A 19749-nucleotide genomic window follows, 5' to 3' on the forward strand; every position below is an offset into this window, starting at 1 on the left:
CCTAAGGTGGTAAAGGATAAATAATATTTTAAAGACAATTAAAAATAAACCTATGCCTATTTCCTTTCCCTTTGTCCTAAAAAATGATGCTACTTCTAGTTTAAAATTACTGAGATAATATGAACCATTTTGGTAAAAAGGTCAAGAATGAGAATTACAGAAAATTTCATGTATAAAATGTTTCATCCCACCAAGGTTACCAAGCTCAGAGGCCTGGCAGAAGAGGAATAGGCTCCTCTGATGACTAGGCAAAGAGGCTGAGTTCTTCAAGGACACACCCCCTCCATTTCCACCAAATGGTACACGGCTCATTATCAATAATTTTGGTGCTCCATATAAATCAGTTCTAGTTTGACTTTTTATATCTAAGATGAAACCAGTCAATCCTAAAGGAAATCAACCCTGAATATTCACTGGAAGGACTGATGCTGAAGCTGAATCTCCAATACTTTGGCCACCTGATGCAAAGAACTGACTCCTTGGAAAACACCCTGATGCTGGGAAAGATTGAAGGCAGGAGGAGAAGGGGGCGGCAGAGGATGAGGCAGTTAGATAGCATCACCGACTCAATGGACGTGAATCTGAGCAAAGTCCAGGAGAGAGTGAAGGACGAAGAAGCCTGGCATGGTGCAGTCCATGGGGTCACAAAGAGTCAGACACGGCTGAGCGACTGAACAACAACAATAAAAACAAAATAGGAATGAATTCGCAGTCTTATTGGGGCAGGCAAGGAACCCACAGGAAGGTTACAGAGTCAGTCTCCAGAAAGGACAGGTGTTCAGCTGTGAGGATGCAGGGAGCAGGATCAAATAGGTGCACAGACCTCCACAGGGATGAGCCATGCTGTCTCTATTTTTGGGTTACTCCTCTCATACTCAACTTCCAAGAGGACAGTGTCTAAATGACCTAATTCGGTTACATGCCCCTGGAGGTACAGGGACCTTGGGTGACAGCCCCTTCTTCATAACTGGATTCAACAGATGAAGGGGGTGATTTCCCCCAGGGAAAATCTGGGGTGTTTCTCCTGGCAGAGGTGGGGCTGGATTCTCGGAGGACAAAGTCAGTAAATGCCCAGTATACTCGAAAAAATGGCAGAACACACAGGCTTTGCCTTGTGTCTGTGTCTCTTACTTACGGTGACATAGCCTTTAGTCAATAATCTTTGAGTCTTCCCTCAAATAACTGGCCTGACTGAGTTGTATCACATCATTGCCCAGGCTACCTGTGTGAAAGCAGAAAATTTGACTACAGAAGAGCTTTGCTGTTGTTGTGATTGTTTTAAGTCTTGAAATTGACCACGCATTTCTGATTACTCAAGATTTTTGTAAGTTGTTGTTCACTTGCTCAGTCATGTCCAACTCTTTGCGGTCCCATGGACTGCAGCACACCAGGCTTCTTTACCCTTCATCATCTCCTGGAGTTTGCTCAAAATTATGTCCATTGAGTTGATGATGCCATCCAACCATCTCATCCCCTTTTCTTGCTGCCTTCAATCTTTCCCAGCATCAGGGTCTTTTCCAATGTACCAGCTCTTCACATTAGGTGGCCAAAGTATTGGAGCTTTGGCTTCAGCATCAGTCCTTCCAACGAATATTCAGGGTTAATTTCCTTTAGGATGGACTGGTTTGATCTCCTTGCTGTCCAAGGGACTCTCAGTGAAGAGTCTTCTCCAACACCACAATTTGAAAGCATCAGTTCTTCAGCACTCAGCCTTCTTTATGGTCCAATCACACCCATACATAGCCACTGGAAAAACCATAGCTTTGACTATACAGACCTTTGTTGGTAAAATAATGTCTCTGCTTTTTAATATGCTGTCTATGTTGGTCATAGCTTTTCTTCCAAGGAGCAAGTGTCTTTTAATTTCACGGCTGCAGTCACTATCTGCAGTGATTCTGGAGTCCAAAAAAATAAAGTCTGTCACTGTTTCCATTGTTTCCCCATCTATTTGCCATGAAGTGATTGGACCAGATGCCATGATCTTAGTTTTTTGAATGTTGAGTTTTAAAGCCAGCTTTTTCACTCTCCTCTTTCACTTTCATCAAGAGGCTTTTTAGTTCCTCTTCACTTTCTGCCATAAGGGTGGTATCATCTTCATATCTGAGGTTATTGATATTTCTCTCAGCAATCTTGATTCCAGCTTGTGATTCATCCAGCCCAAAATTTCACATAGTGTACTCTGCTAGAAGTTAAATAAGCAGGGTGACAGCCTTGATATACTCCTTTCCCAGTTTTGAATCAGTCCATTGTTTCATATTAGGTTCTAAGTTGACATGCAGAAACTCTGTAAAATGTAATATTAAGTGGAGAAAGGATAAAAGACTCAATAGAATATAACATGATCCAGACCAGAAATGAATTAGGGCAAATATAGACATATTTTTGTGTATTACATTCCCCCTTTTTACTTTATTTTTTGAAATTTATATTTAAAAATTTTATTTTATTAATATATTAGAATATAACTCATTAACAATGTTGTTTCAGTTTCACATGTACAGCAAAGTGATTCAGTTATACATGCATCTATCCTTTTTCAAATTCTTTTCCCATTTAGGTTGTTACATAATATTGAGCAGTGTTCCCTGCGCTATATAGTAGGTCCTTGTTAGTTATCCATTTTAAATATGGAACTGTGTACTGTCATTCTCAAGCTCTCTAGCTAGCCCTACCCCAGATTCCATTCTTTCAAAGTTACTTAAAAAGTTATGTTTCTCCACCTTCTGGTTACCAAAGGAGAAAATTAGAAGGGATAAATTAGGAGTTTGGGATTAACATATACAAACTATCATATATAAAATAGATGACCAACAAGGATCTACTGTATAGCACAGGGAACTATACTCAGTATCTTATAATAACCTATAAGGGAAAAGAATTTGAAGAAGAATATGCATATAACTGAATCACTTTGCTATACAGCTGAAAGCAAGGCAACATTGAAAATCAACTATACTTCAATTTTAAAGAAAGACTTTGGAAATTTATATTTCCCTACATTGAAGAGTGCGATGCTGTGGGCTCTTGAGATACTTGCTCAAACCCACACATTCAGGAGGCAAGTGGGGGCCAAGCATCTGGAAGTCACACACCTTTAACACAGAGCACATGGTGCTCACCATCGGGTCCACGTGTCCCTAAAGGTCAGTGGAGAGTGAGTGCCCCACACCAGGTCGGTTGACTACAGGAAGCTCAAAGACGCTGATGGAACTGGCGTAAGGCTGAAAACGAAACAAAAACAAAATCTGGGTTTCTGCTCTTTGCGGTGGTTTGTCTTGTGTATGTTTACATATCGCTGAGTATGTGTGTGTGCTCCTCTGGCTTCAGAGCACTTGGCTTCTCTTTATTTTTTGTCATTGCTGGATCTAACTTGTTCTATACGGTTTTCCATCCTGAGCGGTAGCACAGCTTATGAAAAGAGCAGGGTCTGGATGCCAAAAAATGCACACAAGTCAGTCATGCTACTAAATATCTAGACAACTTTCAACAAAGTGCTCCACCTCTCTGAGTCCCGGTTTCTGCACTGGGCAGCAAGAATTTCAATTGTCCTTCTAGGTACACAGTCCACTTGCACTGCTTGTCCCCCTGGTATTAGGAGGGGTCATGCACTTGCTCTGGCCAGTGGGTTGAGACTGGGAGCAGGTGTGCGTCCCTAGGGAGAAGCCTTCAGACAGCTGTTGTTGTCATTGTTTAGTCACTCAGTTGCATCTGACTCTTTGCGACCCCATGGACTGTACCCAACAGGCTCCTCTATCCATGGGATTTTCCAGGCAAGAATACTTGAGTGGGTTACCATTTCCTTCTCCAGGAGATCTTCCCAATCCAGGGATCAGACTCGCATCTCCTGCATTGGCAGGCAGATTCTTTACTGCTGAGCCACCAGGGAAGCCTTATGACAGTTGTCATCTTGCCTTTTCCCTGAAAGATGACAGAGTCCTCTGGTCCTTGAGTGTGGAGCAGAGTCCCTACCAAGCCAATGCACAAGCCTATAGCATCACCATTCTGTTTGACATCATTAGGATTTAGGGGTTTGTTACTCAGCATGAATTAGCCCATCCTGGCTGCCATTTTCTTTCATGAATAGTGAGTTCAGTAGAATTTACCTCTGAGGTTGTTGTGGGGACTGTCAACACCCAATGGTTCCATCTGCTCTTACCCTTGTTCTCACGGCTCTCAGCAGACATGCCGCCTCCACCCTCCAGCCCCTCTTGTCCACGTCACTCCTCCGACTCACCTCCCCACCCTCCCATTGTCTCTCTTTTACGGTGTCCTCTGTGGAACCCTGGCTCCATTGTGTTCAGATTCTCTAAATTGTTTCTCATCTTTTTCTCCCCAACTGGAAACAGAATTTCAGAGCCTAAAGGGACCTCCCTTCTCTAAGAATCTGCAGAAACAAACCGTCAACCTCACTCCCAGCCACGAGCATCAATAGACATCTATAGACACCATGACATCCTAGACTCATCAGTACCAGTTCCTGCTCCTCCTTGGGAGCTGCCATCAGACCTGTCTTCTTTAGTTGTCAGCATCCATTTCCTAAGGACTCCTGACTGCCTCTCTTCCTGGGGAGCCCGTGGTCACTGGGCTGCTCTACCTGACCTCTCCCATGCAGTTCAGATACCTCCTTCCCTGTCCTCCCCTCTCCCATCCACGCTTCAGGTAAGCTCTGCTTCCTACCCATGAACCTACATCTTCTTTTTCTTCTAACCACCTCCACCTCTTCCTCAACATTTTATCTAAATCACAATCACAGGCCCTTGGGCGCCTCAGCAGATGATTCCTCTTCCCTTGTTCCTGGCTAGGGGCCAGTCATGCAGGAAAACAGTGCATAGTACGGACCCGTGACTACATGCTGTGTGTGTTGCCTAAAACTAAATGACTTTTCCAGAACAGCTAGCATTGCTGTTCACTCTTCTAGTCCATGGAGTTGCAAAGAGTTGGATACAACTGAGCAACTGATCACGCATGCTTACTTCTCAGAAATCCCTCCTTGAAAGGTCTCTCTTCTCTTCCTGGCCACATGTCACCTTTCTCTGTCCACTCATTTGGCTGGCAACCCCCATAGTTTTGTCTTCGGGATTTTCTATATGTTTTCCTCCAGGGAATCTCACCCACCCTATGGCTCCTATGACCATTTAAATGCAGAGGACTCCCAGTGACCAGCACCAGATTCTCTCTAGACAAGAGCTCTAGGAGTAGCTATGTGGTGTCCCATTAGACCTGGGGACACCTTATACTGAACATGCCCTGAAACAAACACCGTTTCTCCTCCGACTCCAAATCTGTGCTGTCCCTTCTATTTTGATCTGGCTTAATGGCATCACCGTTTACCTGTCTCCCGATTTGGAAACCTCCCTGTTGTTCTCACCTCCTTCCTCTCAACCCCTGCATACAGTCAGCTGCTAAATCTTGCTGCTTCTAATTTTAAAACATCATTTGATTCTGTCTCTCCCAAACCCTATGCTACTGGCTTAAAATAGGCTCTCAACATATCTTCTCTGGACTGTTTTTATAAGCTGTCTGTAGTCTGTTCTCCTGATAAATTTCCGCCTATCCCGTTCTCCAGCTTGCTGCTGTAGTTACAGAAAACAAAGCTAATCAGGTCTTTTCTCCGTGTAAAGGTTTCTGGCGGCTCTCTATGCCCAAAGGGAAAAATTCCAACTATGTAGTTTGGCTACAAAGCTCTTAACCTCCTGGTCCTTCTTCTTCTTCCTGATTCCTTTCCTCTGTTCATCTTCTTCATGCACATGCTGGTTTCTGCCCTCCCAGGCCCATTGCTTCTAGCACGACCATGCATTTTGAGAAGTCTGTACATATCTTGTTTCAAACTGTTCTGTTTGCTCCTCTCTCACCCTATTCACTTGAAAGCTTCCGACATCTGTTATAACCAAGTTTAAGCATCACATACTAGGTGAAGCCTTACCCAGTTCTTCCAATTCTTATATTGCTGTTCTGTTCCTTTGGCTCCCAGAGCACTATGTATTTGCTGCAGACTCTACAATGTGTCTCTTCATCTTTCTATTAATATGTTTGTCTCTCACCCTGGATAGACCGTAAGTTTCAGATTATTGGAGAACTGAATAGAAGTTGTTGAATACATGTTGATGAGTGAACACAGTGTTGTTTTTGGTACCAGTCTCTTCTGTTCTTCTTACTACATCTGTAACAGACAATCAACTTGAACTTAGGTTCTTAATACCTCCGGGCTGACCAGCTGGAGCCAGGCTATTCAGTCGTGTAGCCACCAGTGGCCACTAAACCCTTGAAGTTCTGCTAGTACAAGGTGAAATAAGCTGTAAGTGTAGAATACACACTGGATTTAAAAGACAATATCAAAAAGAGAATGTAAAAATGTCTCACTAATAACTTTTAAAATTATTCACATGTTGAAATGATAATATTTTGGATACACTGGATTAAATCAAATGCACTATTAAAATTAATTTCACCTGTTCCTTTATTTTTAAATGTGGTTACTATAACATTTAAAAGTACACATGTGGCATACATTAAATGTAGATGTTGCTGTGACCCTTCGACCCATTACGTAGATGATCTCTTGGTGGTGAGCCTGTGTTCTGTTTTTTGTTTTTTTCTTTCCGAATCCTTGCAGTGGAGGAATCTTTTCTGGCGGGGATAGGGAGACACTAAAAGATGATATTTGTTAACTGATTACTGCTGGACCAACTTCCCCAAAGCATCCCCTTACACTTGTTCCCCGTGCTACTCTCCTAGTGAAGAGTCTACAGGTTTTCTATCATCAGCTACTACATCTAGGCCAGATTGCTTTGTCTGGTGTCACCAGCCTTCTTCAATCCTGTTGCACTTGACTTATCCAGCCTCATCTCTCACTTGTGCTAAGTAGCATCCTTGTCCCTCTGTCTGTTTTCCAAGCTACTTCAAGTCTTTGTTTCTATGCCTGCGGCTCTTGCATAGAATCTCCCTCCCTGGCCCCTCTAAATCAAGCTAGCCTTAAAGATAATGGCTCCTAGTTCTGTCTCCCACATGACTTTTTTTCCGGCTTATTAGCACTTACTTTAATGTCCTCCTAGTTATTTGTAAGAGTCATGCAGTTTAAGCTGTAATTAGTTCATTTACTCAACATCTGCACTGCCATCACCATTCAGTTTGATTCCAAAAACATTTTCTTCTGTACCAAGAATGGGGCTAGGTGAGCCTGGGGTTGGGGGTCACGTTTCTGCAGGGCATGGGCTAGGAACTGGCCCGATAACGCACAGATTCCTGCCCAGTGCCCTTCCTAGCATTCGTCCCACCACAGGCCTGAGCCATATTTGTTCTGATTCCTTAGGTTCCATGTTAGAAATTGCTAGTATGCCACACCACACCAAAACATTCAGACTCCTTCACCCAGGGTTCAAAGTCCACGGGCCTGGCTTGCAAGCTCTGGGCTCTGAGGAAATGTCTTCGTTCCCTATTCTTGTGCATTAAAAGTGATTGTGAAACAGCTTCTCCTTAAAGCGACCCGGCCCAGGGCCCTTCGTTCCTGGACCCCAGTCCTTCTCGCCCTTACGGGAGGGAGGCCTTACTCTGGTACTGAATCTCAGCTCCTGGATGGAGCAGTGGGGCCAAATCCTCTCACTCCTCCAGGCCACATGGCCCTTCTGTAGGACGTGTGTGTTAGTGTGTTAGTCGCTCAGTCGTGTCCGACTCCTTGCGACCCCATGGACTGTAGCCCGCCAGGCTCCTCTGTCCACGGAATTCTCCTGGCAAGAAGACTGGAATGGGTAGCCTTTCCCTTCTCCAGGGGATCTTCCCAGCCCAGGGATCAAACCTGTGTCTCTTGCATTGCAAGAAGATTCTTTACCGTCTTAGCCACCTGGGAAGCTAGGATGTCCCCATGTGTAGGATGCGGACAACACTATTCAGGGCTGTGTTAAGGACTGGATGACTTAATAGCTCAAGGCGCACAGTGGCCACCAACCGACGTCGGCCTTTAATAACACATGTCACAACCCCTACAATAGAACAGGCAGTTTTGCCTATTAGGTCCCATACGGGCCTCCAGCTTCAAGCCCAGTGTCTGTTTCCAACTTGCCGGTGAAGAAACGTTGAATGAATGACAGAATCCGCCCAGTTACGATTACTTCTGCCTTTCCAATGTCGTGCCGCAGGTGCAAAGGCAAAGAAGCACACGGAAAGGTCGTCCTTTACAGGGTCAGACTCGAGGTCCCCAGCGACGATAGCGTCTGCAGAGAGCGCGGAAGTCCACAAGCGCGTAAGGCGCGGCACCTTGCCGGAACCACCTGGGCGCCGGGCGCGAGCGGAAGCGCCCAGCGGTCCACTTTCGCGTAAGGCGCGGCACCTTCCCGGAACTACCTGTGCGCTAGACCGGAGCGGAAGGGCCCCGCGGGCTGGGTTCGTGGGAGGCCTGGCGCATGCGCGGCGCGTCAGCGTCCGTTCCTTCCGGCGGCGCCGCCCGGAAGCCTTGGCCCCGGCCCCTCCCCCTCACCGGCTCGGCGGTGCGTGCGGGGCCGGCCCGGCGAGGAGGCGGGACACGTCGGCCCTGCCGCCGCCGCCGCCGCCGCCGCCCCTCCTCCTGCTCCAGCCGCCGCGGCCGCCGTTTCCCGGCTGAGTCCGAGCGGCCCCGGTGGCCCCCGGCGCGTCCAGCTGCGCGGCCCCTCGCCCGTCCCGCCCGGCTGCTGCCCGCGTCCACCCCGCCGCGATGGCGACGCGCTCGTGCCGGGAGAAGGCGCAGAAGCTGAACGAGCAGCACCAGCTCATCCTGTCCAAGCTGCTGAGGGAGGAGGACAACAAATACTGCGCCGACTGCGAGGCCAAAGGTAGCGCGGCGCGACCCTCGGGTCGGGGCTCCGGGGTCCCCTGCTCCCGCCGGGCCGGCGCGGGCCGCCTGGCAGGTGCCGCGGCGGGTGGGGCGGCCGGGCGGGCCGCGTTCTCCGCCCGGGCGCTGCGGGGCTGGGCGGCCGGGGCAGCCTCTGGCCGGCGACCGGGAGGATTGACTGTGCGCCGGTCCTCGGGGCAGTCCTCGAGTGGTCCTCCCGGCGGTCCTCCCGGCACTCCTCGCCCGGGGCGCGCTCAGCGAGGCAGCTGGGGAAGGGCTTGAGGCTGGGCGTTCGTGCTGTGCTCCAGCCTGGATTTTGGCCCGAATGAGAAGGGGTTTCGTTAACGTGAGTCTTCTTGGACTCGGGGCTGCTTCTGTTGCTGAAGGTTTTAACTCAATTCTCTCCGACCGGCTAGTCCAGGGGAGTCTGTATGTGGACCCTGGTCTGTGTGCCTCTTGAACGTCGAAGGGGTGTTCTTGAGATCCAGACATGAGAGGAACCTAATTTTAGTTTGTTCAGTTGGAGGGCTTCTGCTTCAGCCTTTGAAATAGACACTCTATTTTTAGCCTATATGTTTCGGCTTTGGAGAACTGATGTATATTTAATGTCTTATAAGTAATCTCACGGGAAACACGTTTCAGAGTTTTTTTTTTTTTTAAACAAACCCCTCATACGGCTAAAAATGAAACCCGGCTTATTTGTGAATTGGTGTCCCTGGTGAGAGACCGAGGGTTCTCCGGAGCCGCATTCAGTCTCTGGGAAGGTAATTGAAGATTTCTGCACTGTTTGACCTCGACTTTTCCTGAAGCTTTCCTGTTCTTCCTCAACGCTGTGTAAATGAGTCACGCCTCAGTGGGCAGGTGATACTTGACAAGACTCAGCCACACGCCATTGGCAGGTTCCTTTACTACCCTGACGGTCCTCGGCTACTGGGAGGTCGTGTGACTGGACTGGAAGTTTATGAAGCACTTTTCAATATCATAGTAAAGTCACTTGGGGCCAATCTTTCAGGCAGTGAGTTGCACACGCCTGATTATTGCACTAATATTTACCTGATATGGGTTACGTGTGTGATTTTTGGAGAATGAATTCCTTTCTGTATTGAGGCTCTATTACTCATCACTACACTAGTGAAATACTGGAAAATGGGCCTTTAAAAGGCCAGTATTTGAGTTTATATTGTATGTATTCTGAGTAATGAATCAATCACATAGTTAGATGCTAGGAAGTATTAGATCTGTTCATTAGAGATTGAATAACAATTTTAGCAGTTCCCTTTCTTTATTTATAGAAACTATTCAAAAATAATTTTTGTTCAGATTTCTTTCTGCCAAAAGGTACTTTGTAAAATCAGATTTTCACTAATGCTTCTTAAAATAATTTATAGGTTTAGAGAAAGCCATTGTTTACCACATGTTGACATTTGCGTTTATAGTTTTTGAGGTGGGAGAAGGATATAATCAGGTACTTCTCACATTAGGACAAAACTTTTACTTTTTCTGATGTGAGAAATAGGGAGCATTAGTATTCCTCACATGTTGGATTGCCACTGAGGTCAGTAGATATGTATTGAATGGATGTCTTTTTTATTTTGGTTTTGTTTGGTCTTGTGTGTGTGGTTTTGTTTTTGAGAACTGGAGGAAGTGAAACAGAAGAGAGTACCGAGAGCTCAAGGATGTGGTTGGTGTGAAGGGCATGAGCCACAGTCAGGATTTAGAAAGGTCAGCGCTTTTTCCTGATGCTACTGAATCTAGGATAGTGTTAAGACGATCTTCTAAATTATTTCATTGTTTCATCTTGGTCCTTCAAGGGGAAAAAAAAAAAGCAAATAGTTCAAAGCACTTACTGGTTGAATGAAACTTGATTTCATAGTTGTAATAATTGAAAAAAATTGACACAGTAAGGCAGTTGCTATGATTAAATATATTTTGTAAAGTTTTTGAGTCTTTGGTATGATCTAGAAATCTTGGTTTATTTCTTGATTTTGGATTTATTATGTATACCAGATGTCAGGGCTTCTCACGTGGTGCTAGTGGTAAAAAACTAGCCTGCCAGTGTAGGGAGACATAAGAGACCTGGGTTCAATTCCTGGGTCAGAAGGATCCTGCTGGCGGAGGGCTTGGCAACCCATTCCAGTATTCTTGTTTGGAGAAGCCCATGGACAGAGACACTTGGCGGGCTACAGTCCATAGGGTTGCAAAGAGTCAGACACGACTGAAACGATTTGGCACGCACGCGTGTGTGCCAATTGACATAGTAAATGTAGGTAGTGAAATTCTGATTGTACTTTTTTTCAAAATTGGAGGATAAAATTGTTTTATTTAATTGCTATTGTTGCTAAGTTGTGTCCACTTCTTCTGTGATCCCATGGACTGTAGTCCACCAGGCTCCTCTGTCCATGGGGTTTCCCAGGCAAGAAGACTGGAGTGGGTTGCCATTTCCTTCTGCACGGCATCTTCCCAACTGTGGGGTGGAACCCATGTCTCCTGCAATGGCAGGCAGATTCTTTACCACTGAGCCACCAGGGAAGCCCCTGGAAGATAATTGCTTTACAATTAAATATACTTTTAAAAGACATGCTAAAGGTCTTATTTTTACAGCTCAGTTATTATAAGTGGTTCCATACTGTATATGTGTATTGATGTTTTTTTTTTTTTCTTCACTGCCTAATAAACTGCATCAAACTTTTCATGTATTTTGAAGCTATTTCCTAGTTAACTTAATTTTCTTTCTTAAAAATTATGCTTCCCCCATGCGTCTTTGTACCAGAACTAGACTTTAGGGCTAGAGATTTCCCTCTTCTATTGCCTTATACCAACTGGCAGAAGTTTGTCCCTTGGATTTTGACGTTTTCTTACTGGGTCACCGGTGTGTGCTTCCTGATTTTGATAGTATTTGGGAAGGGAGGAAGGAGCAAAGGATGGCATAGGTGCCAGTTTCCTGCTCTTGGTCCTACTCTTAGCAAGTCTGTTGAGCGACCGGAGAGTAAGAGCAAGCAGATGGTGCCGCCCTTCCTCTCTCAGGCCTTGGTGGGCTCTCCGCAGGACTTTGAAAGCAGTTCTGTCGGTGACTAGTTGGCGGCACTTCACAGAGCAGGGAGGATTTAGAGCCCCTTGCTGACTTAAAGTGTACTCTTCACTGTTTGAAGTATTTATCATCTGCAGTAAATATTAGCTGTCACTCTGAGCATGTATAGGTTGGCATGAAAAATGCATCTCTTGCCTTGTAAGTTTTGGGGTGGTTGGAATCAGAAGATGCTTGAACCCTAGAGACTGCCTGGTATGGAGAGGTATGCTCTCTTGACCCAGATCAAACACTCATTTCTTCACACTCTTGACTTGAGGACACACTGCTAAGTGCTGTATCGGATTCGAGCACTAAACTTGCTGCAAGACCCTAAAGGAGCTTGTTTGGTGGGGGCTGCATTTTTGCACATGAGTCCTTTCAGCACATGCAGCATTTCAGAACAGTGCACTCAGGACACTGTTGGAACAGTGTGAGCCGCGCCTCGCTGGCCACTTACTGTGGACTGCTGCTCGCCTTGCACCTAGCTTGTGTCCCTTGATTGTCTTCACAGCGCCTAGAGTGCTGTCTCAGGGCCTTTGCACATGCTCTTTTCTTTTGCCCAGGAAGCTGACAATTTTTATCTGGTCAGTTTACCTATCTTCCAGTTTCTGCTTAAGTGTCTCTTCAAGGGAATTGATTCTCTCTGATCTTCCCAGGTTAGATTAGGCTTCCATTTATACATGTGAGACGCACTTTGAGTTTTTTATTACACTCACCACAGTTGTAATTAAACATTATTTGGGTAATTATTGGGAAATCGGGGATTGGATTGTAGCTCTGAGACGGAAGGGACCTTGTCTGTCTTGTTTTGCCTTGTAGCCCCAGTCCTGGGCGCAGCAGGTGAGATGCAGCTCAGCAGATACCTTTGAAAGGGCGGATGTGAAAGCACAGAGCTGAGGACAGGCGGCAGATATGTGGATGAGCGTACACCTTTCGGCCTGCGGGTAAACTTTGTTGGCGAAGTAATATCTCTGCTTTTGAATATGCTGTCTTAAAGCACGATCAGACTTGGCAGTGACTGGTCAGAGGAGGAACTGGAGTGGCGAGAGCCAGCCACCTGGTCACTTGCTTATAATAGTGGTCCCGGCCAGAATGTAAGAGGACGTGAACTGTCCTAAGGTGAATGTATTGTAAGTCAGTGGATAGGACAGGAAACAGAAACACTGGAGCCATCATGATACCTGTTAAGAAGTAGACCCCCTACAACACTGTCGAAAGGGCTGGAGGAGCCGAGGTCAGGGAGTCTCTCCTGGCCTTCTGATTTCAAGGCCACATACCACTGCCTCTGCCACCACTGCCGCGGCTGCATCTCTCCCTTCAGCTGATTGGACAGCCAGGCTGCTGTGGCCAGTCAGTGCCTATTGGGCATATTTGTCGGCTGTCCTAACTGTGGAAAGACGGCAGCTGCCAAGCCTGTGCCATCCACATCCGACACTGCAGACCTAACTTAGGTCCAGTCCTCTCCCAACAAGGGAGCCTAGGCTTTCTGACCTCTTCACAAATTAGAAGAGTGAAATGGAGCTGTGAGACCCAGTCCTAGAGGCCACTACAGGCAGCTGAGGGTGGTGAACATTTTTCATTAACTGTTACTTTAAAATAGGTTTATATAGGAACCCTGAAATAGCAAAGTAATTCTTACTAAAAAGTACAATTCACCTTTAGGAACTGGTGTTTATAATGATGTTAATACTTGTAGGATAAATTTATGTAAACAGAAGTCTGTGATTATAATTTCTCTAAGTTCAGGTCAGTTCAGTTGTGTCCGACTCTTTGCTACCCCATGGACTGCAGCACGCCAGGTCTCCCGGTCCGTCACCAACTCCCGGAGTTTACTCAGACTCATGTCCATTGAGTTGGTAATGCCATCCAGCCATCTCATCCTCTGCGGTCCTCTTCTCTTCCCGCCCTCACTCTTTCCCAGCATCAGGGTCTTTTCCAGTGAGTCAGTTCTTCGCATCAGGTGGCCAAAGTATTGGAGTTTCAGCCTCAGCATCAGTCCTTCCAACGAGTGTTCAGGGTTGATTTCCTTAAGGATTGGCTGGTTGGATCTCCTTGCAGTCCAAGGGACTCTCAAGAGTTTTCTCCAACACCACAGTTCAAAAGCGTCAATTGTTCGACGCTCAGATTTCTTTATTGCCCAACTCTCACATCCATACATGATTACTGGAAAAACAAAAGCTTTGACTAGATGGACCTTTGTTGGCAAAGTAATATCTCTGCTTTTTAACATGCTGTCTAGCTTTTCTTCCAAGAAGCAAGCCACCTTTTAATTTCATGGCTGCAGTCACCATCTGCAGTGATTTTGGAGCCCCCAAAAATAAAGTCTGTCTCAGTTTGTATTGAAGTGATGGAACCGGATGCCATGATCTTAGTTTTCTGAATGTTGAGTTTTAAGCCAACTTTTTCACTCTCCTCTTTCACGTTCATCAAGAGGCTCTTTAGTTCTTCTTTGCTTTCTGCCATAAGGGTGGTGTCATCTGCATATCTGAGGTTATTGATATTTCTCCTAGCAATCTTGATTCCAGCTTGTGCTTCTTCCAGCCCAGCGTTTCTCATGATGTACTCTTCACAGAAGTTAAATAAGCAGAGTGACAATATACAGCTTTGATGTATTCCTTTCCCAATTTGGAACCAGTCTGTTGTTCCATATCCAGTTTTAACTGTTGCTTCCTGACCTGCATACAGATTTCTTAGGAGGCAGATCAGGTGATTTGGTATTCCTGTCTCTTTCAGAATTTTCCACAGTTTGTTGTGATCCACACAGTCAAAGGCTTGGCATAGTCAGTAAAGCAGAAATAGATGTTTTTCTGGAACTCTCTTGCTTTTTTGATGATCCAGCGGATGTTGGCAATTTGATCTCTGGTTCCTCTGCCTTTTATAAATCTAGGTTGAACATATGGAAGTTCATGGTTCACGTACGGGCTCGGAGACTTTTGAGCATTACTTTGCTAGCATGTGGGATGAGTGCAATTAGTGGTCGGGACATAGACTTGGGTTACTGTGATATTGAATGGTTTACCTTAGAAACGAACAGAGATCATTCTGTTGTTTTTGAGATTGCATCCAAGTACTGCATTTTGGACTCTTTTGTTGACTATGATGGCTACTCCATTTCTTCTAAGGGATTCCTGCCCGCAGTAGTAGATATAATGGTCATCTGAGTTAAATTCACCCATTCCGGTCCATTTTAGTTTGCTGATTCCTAAAATGTTGACGTTCACTCTTGCCATCTCCTGTTTGACCACTTCCAATTTGCCTTGATTCATGGGCCTAACATTCCAGGTTCCTATGCAATATTGCTCTCTACAGCATTGGACTTTGCTTCCATCACTAGTCACATCTACAGCTGGGTGTTCTTTTTGCTTTGGCTCCATCCCTTCATTCTTTCTGGAGTTACGTCTCCACTCTTCCATGTTGGAGAAGTAGCACATTGGGCTCCTACTGACCTGGGGAGTTCATCTTTCAGTCTCCTATAATTTTGCCTTTTCATACTGTCCATGTGGTTCTCAAGGCAAGAATACTGAAGTGGTTTGCCATTCCCTTCTCCAGTGGACCACGTTTTGTCAGAACTCTCCACCATGACTGGTCCATCTTGGGTGGCCCTACACGGCATGGTTCATAGTTTCATTGAGTTAGACGAGGCTCTGGTCCGTGTTACCAGATTGAGTAGTTTTCTGTGATTGTGGTTTTCATTCTGTCTGCCCTCTGATGGAGAGGGATAAGAGGCTCATGGAAGCTTCCTGATGGGAGAGACTGACTGAGGGGGAATCTGGGTCTTGTTCTGATGGGCGGGGCCATGCTCAGTAAATCTTTAATCCCATTTTCTGTTGATGATCCGGGCTGTTTTCCCTCCCTATATATTTGATCTGAGTCCAGTAATGGTGCAGGTAATGAGGATAACAGTGGAAACGGTGTCAGACTTTATTTTTGGGGGCTCCAAAATCACTGCAGATGGTGACTGCAGCCATGAAATTAAAAGACGCTTACTCCTTGGAAGGAAAGTTATGACTAACCTAGATAGCATATTCAAAAGCAGAGACATTACTTTGCCAACAAAGGTCTGTCTAGTCAAGGCTATGGTTTTTCCTGTGGTCATGTATGGATGTGAGAGTTGGACTGTGAAGAAGGCTGAGTGCCGAAGAATTGATGCTTTTGAACTGTGGTGTTGGAGAAGACTCTTGAGAGTCCCTTGGACTACAAGGAGATCCAGCTAGTCCATTCTAAAGGAGTTCAGCCCTGGGTGTTCTTTGGAAGGAATGATGCTAAAGCTGAAACTCCAGTACTTTGGCCACCTGATGTGAAGAGTTGACTCATTGGAAAAGACTCTGATGCTGGGAGGGATTGGGGGCAAGAGGAGAAGGGGACGACAGAGGATGAGATGGCTGGATGGTATCACTGACTTGGTGGACATGAGTTTGAGTGAACTCCGGGAGTTGGTGATGGACAGGAAGGCCTGGTGTACTGCGATTCATGGGGTTGCAAAGAGTTGGACACAACTGAGCGAGTGAACGGAACTGAATGAGGATAATGGGGACCTCTTTCAAAAGGGGGTCTGCTGCATTCAGTGCCCCCGACCCTGCAGCAGCCACCGCTGACCCATGCGTCTGCCAGAGACTTTGGACCCTCATGGGCAAGTCTGGGTCAGTCTCCTGTGGGGTCACTGCTCCTTTCTCTTGGGTCCTGGTGCACATAAGGTTCTGTTTGTTTCTTCCAAGAGTATTGTTTCCCAGTCCTGTGTAAGCTCTGGCGGCTCTATGGTGGGGTTAATGGCGACCTTCTCCAAGAGGGCTTATGCCATACCCAGGTCTGCTGCACCCAGAGAAGAGACCTATCAATCTCAAGTTTCTCTCAGAATGTTAAACTTCAGTCTGATGCTCTGTTCCCAGAATTCTGTGGATTCTCAGGTTTCCCCTTTTGATTATGTATAGAGTTCTGACACTGGAGCTGGTATGGAAAACATGCGTCTCTCTGACTCATCAGTTTATAACTTTGGCTGCATGTGGTCCCCTGCTTTTTTTCTCCCAGTTCATCGTCTTTGTCTTTCTTTTTTTAAAGATTGAAATGTTCATCCTGCTGCTGCTGCTAAGTCACTTCAGTCGTGTCCAACTCTGTGTGACCCCATAGACGGCAGCCCACCAGGCTCCGGCAGCCCACCAGGCTCCCACATCCCTGAAATTCTCCAGGCAAGAACACTGGAGTGGATTGTCATTTTCTTCTCTAATGCATGAAAGTGAAAAGTGAAAGTGAAGTTGCTGAGTTGAATCTGACTCTTAGCGACCCCATGTACTGCAGCCTACCAGGCTCTTCTGTCCATGGGATTTTCCAGGCAAGAGTACTGGAGTAGGGTGCCATAAAACCATAATTCAAAAAGATGCATATATCTCGGTGTTCATTGTAGCACTGTTTACAGTCAGGACATGAAAGCAACCTATCCATCAACAGATTAATGGATAAAGAAATTGGGGTACATATACACAATGGAATATTACTTGGCCATAAAAAGAAACAAATTTGAGTCTGTTGAATTGAGGTGGATGAACCTAGAGCCTGTTATACAGTATAAAGTAAGTCAGAAAGAGAAAAACAAATATCATATATTAATGCACATACATGGAATCTAGAAAAATGGTACTGATCAACATATATCCAGGGCAAGAATAGAGACACAGATGTAGAGAACTGGCCTGTCAATGCTGGGGAGAAGGAGAGGGTGGGATGGACTGAGACAGCAGCACTGACATATATACATTACCATCTGTGATGTAGATTGCTAGTGGGGAGCTGCTGTGCAACACAGGGAGCTCGGCACGCTGCTCTGTGACGATTTAGAGGGGTGGAAAGTGGGGAGGAGGGCTCCAGAGGGAGGGGATATATGTAAACTTATGGCTGATTCACGTTGTTGTGTGGTGGAAACAAACACAGCTTTATAAAGCAGTTATCCAGTTAAAAAGAACTGATTCGCTTATAAACAAGTGAAATATGTTAGGAACGATACATCATTTATGTTGAATGAGTGTCTAAACATCAGTATTTTGTAGCCTCAAAAATAAATCAATAATTAAAAAATAGTTACTATAAAGTATAGGCTTTCATGACTTGATTTCAGTACTTAAGTGAATTTGTATCTTAATTCTTGCTGTATAAGATGTGTATATAGCCCTTACTGACCTTTATGGACTCCAACCCATTCTCTCTGAAGGCAAAGTCAAATAATTGACGTTGTAATTCTGTACATTGTAAACTCAAGCCTTTTCCTTGCTGCTGCTGCTGCTATTACCAGTCTGTTCCCTGGATAGAATCAACTCATTTTTCTCTTCTCAATAGAGGAAGATCAAAGAAACTTGGAAACCGTTTTGTTTCAGTTGCAATTATTATCAAAAGTGTTGACTGTGTTACATGCTGACCACTGTAAAAAGTTGATTTAACAAACATATAATTTTTGTTGGTTAGTCAGTATTTTCTGGGCACTGCAAAGGTCAAGTATCATGTCAGGTACTGTCAAATGTGCTAAAAAAGTTCTGGATGTGGTCCATAAAGTAGTTAGGGATCTCAGTAGATAAGAAACAATGATCAGTTAAATTGTAATCTATGTGTAGATTATAGGTTCATTAGAAATTTAGTATTGGGAAAATTCATTGTAATTTGGTGAAGGTAAAACTGTAAGGTTGAAAATTCAAACAAACAAAAAACTAAGGTTCAGTTTAGTTCAGTAGCTCAGTCATGTCCGACTCTTTGTGACCTCATGAATCGCAGCACGCCAGGCCTTCCTGTCCATCACCAACTCCCGGAGTTCACTCAGACTCACGTCCATCGAGTCAGTGATGCCATCCAGTCATCTCATCCTCTGTCGTCCCCTTCTCCTCCTGCCCCCAATCCCTCCCAGCATCAGAGTCTTTTCCAATGAGTCAGCTCTTGGCATCAGGTGGCCAAAATACTGGAGTTTCAGCTTTAGCATCATTTCTTCCAGAGAAATCCCAGGGCTTATCTCTTTCAGAATGGACTGGTTGGATCTCCTTGCAGTCCAAGGGACTCTCAAGAGTCTTCTCCAACACCACAGTTCAAAAGCATCAATTCTTCGGCACTCAGCCTTCTTCACAGTCCAACTCTCACATCCATACATGACCACAGGAAAAACCATAGCCTTGACTAGACAGACCTTTGTTGGCAAATTAATGTCTCTGCTTTTGAATATGCTATCTAGGTTGGTCATAACTTTCCTTCCAAGGAGTAAGCGTCTTTTAATTTCATGGCTGCAGTCACCATCTGCAGTGATTTTGGAGCCCCAAAAAATGAAGTCTGACACTGTTTTCACTGTTTCCCCATCTATTTCCCATGAAGTGATGGGACCAGATGCCATGATCTTCGTTTTCTGAATGTTGAGCTTTAAGCCAACTTTTTCACTCTCCACTTTCACTTTTATCAAGAGGCTTTTTAGTTCCTCTTCACTTTCTGGCATAAGGGTGGTGTCATCTGCATATCTGAGGTTATTGATATTTCTCCTGGCAATCTTGATTCCAGCTTGTGTTTCTTCCAGTCCAGCATTTCTCATGATGTACTCTGCATAGAAGTTAAATAAGCAGGGTGACAATATACAGCCTTGATGTATTCCTTTTTCTATTTGGAACCAGTCTGTTGTTCCATGTCCAGTTCTAACTGTTGCTTCCTGACCTGCATACAGATTCCTCAAGAGGCAGGTCAGGTGGTCTGGTATTCCCATCTCTTTCAGAATTTTCCACAGTTTCTTGTGATCCACACAGTCAAAGGCTTTGGCATAGTCAATAAAGCAGAAATAGATGTTTTTCTGGAACTCTCTTGCTTTGTCCATGATCCAGTGGATGCTGGCAATTTGATCTCTAGTTCCTGTGCCTTCTCTCAAACCAGC

At 45.3% G+C, this 19749-nt stretch overlaps 1 protein-coding gene across 11 annotated transcripts in view; it reads left to right on the forward strand.

Annotated features, from left to right (window-relative positions):
* The first annotated feature begins 8448 nt into the window (after positions 1-8448).
* SMAP1 (small ArfGAP 1) overlaps positions 8449-19749 on the forward strand; it is a 189828-nt gene continuing 178527 nt past the window's right edge. For 10 of the 11 annotated variants that reach the window (XM_086316778.1, XM_086316769.1, XM_086316773.1 and 7 more), the window contains exon 1: positions 8449-8801. Coding sequence is in view for 6 of the 11 variants with exons in the window: in XM_086316769.1 (XP_086172895.1) it covers positions 8684-8801 (118 nt within the window). In the remaining 5 variants the exon portion in view is untranslated. The remainder of the gene's footprint in view (positions 8802-19749) is intronic. The other variant, XM_086316777.1, reaches the window with a different exon arrangement.

The sequence above is a fragment of the Bos grunniens genome, chromosome 9 (assembly GCF_055505025.1).
Source record: "Bos grunniens cultivar Pamir isolate PY7600 chromosome 9, Bosgru_T2T1.0, whole genome shotgun sequence".
Taxonomy (NCBI): domain Eukaryota; kingdom Metazoa; phylum Chordata; class Mammalia; order Artiodactyla; family Bovidae; genus Bos; species Bos grunniens.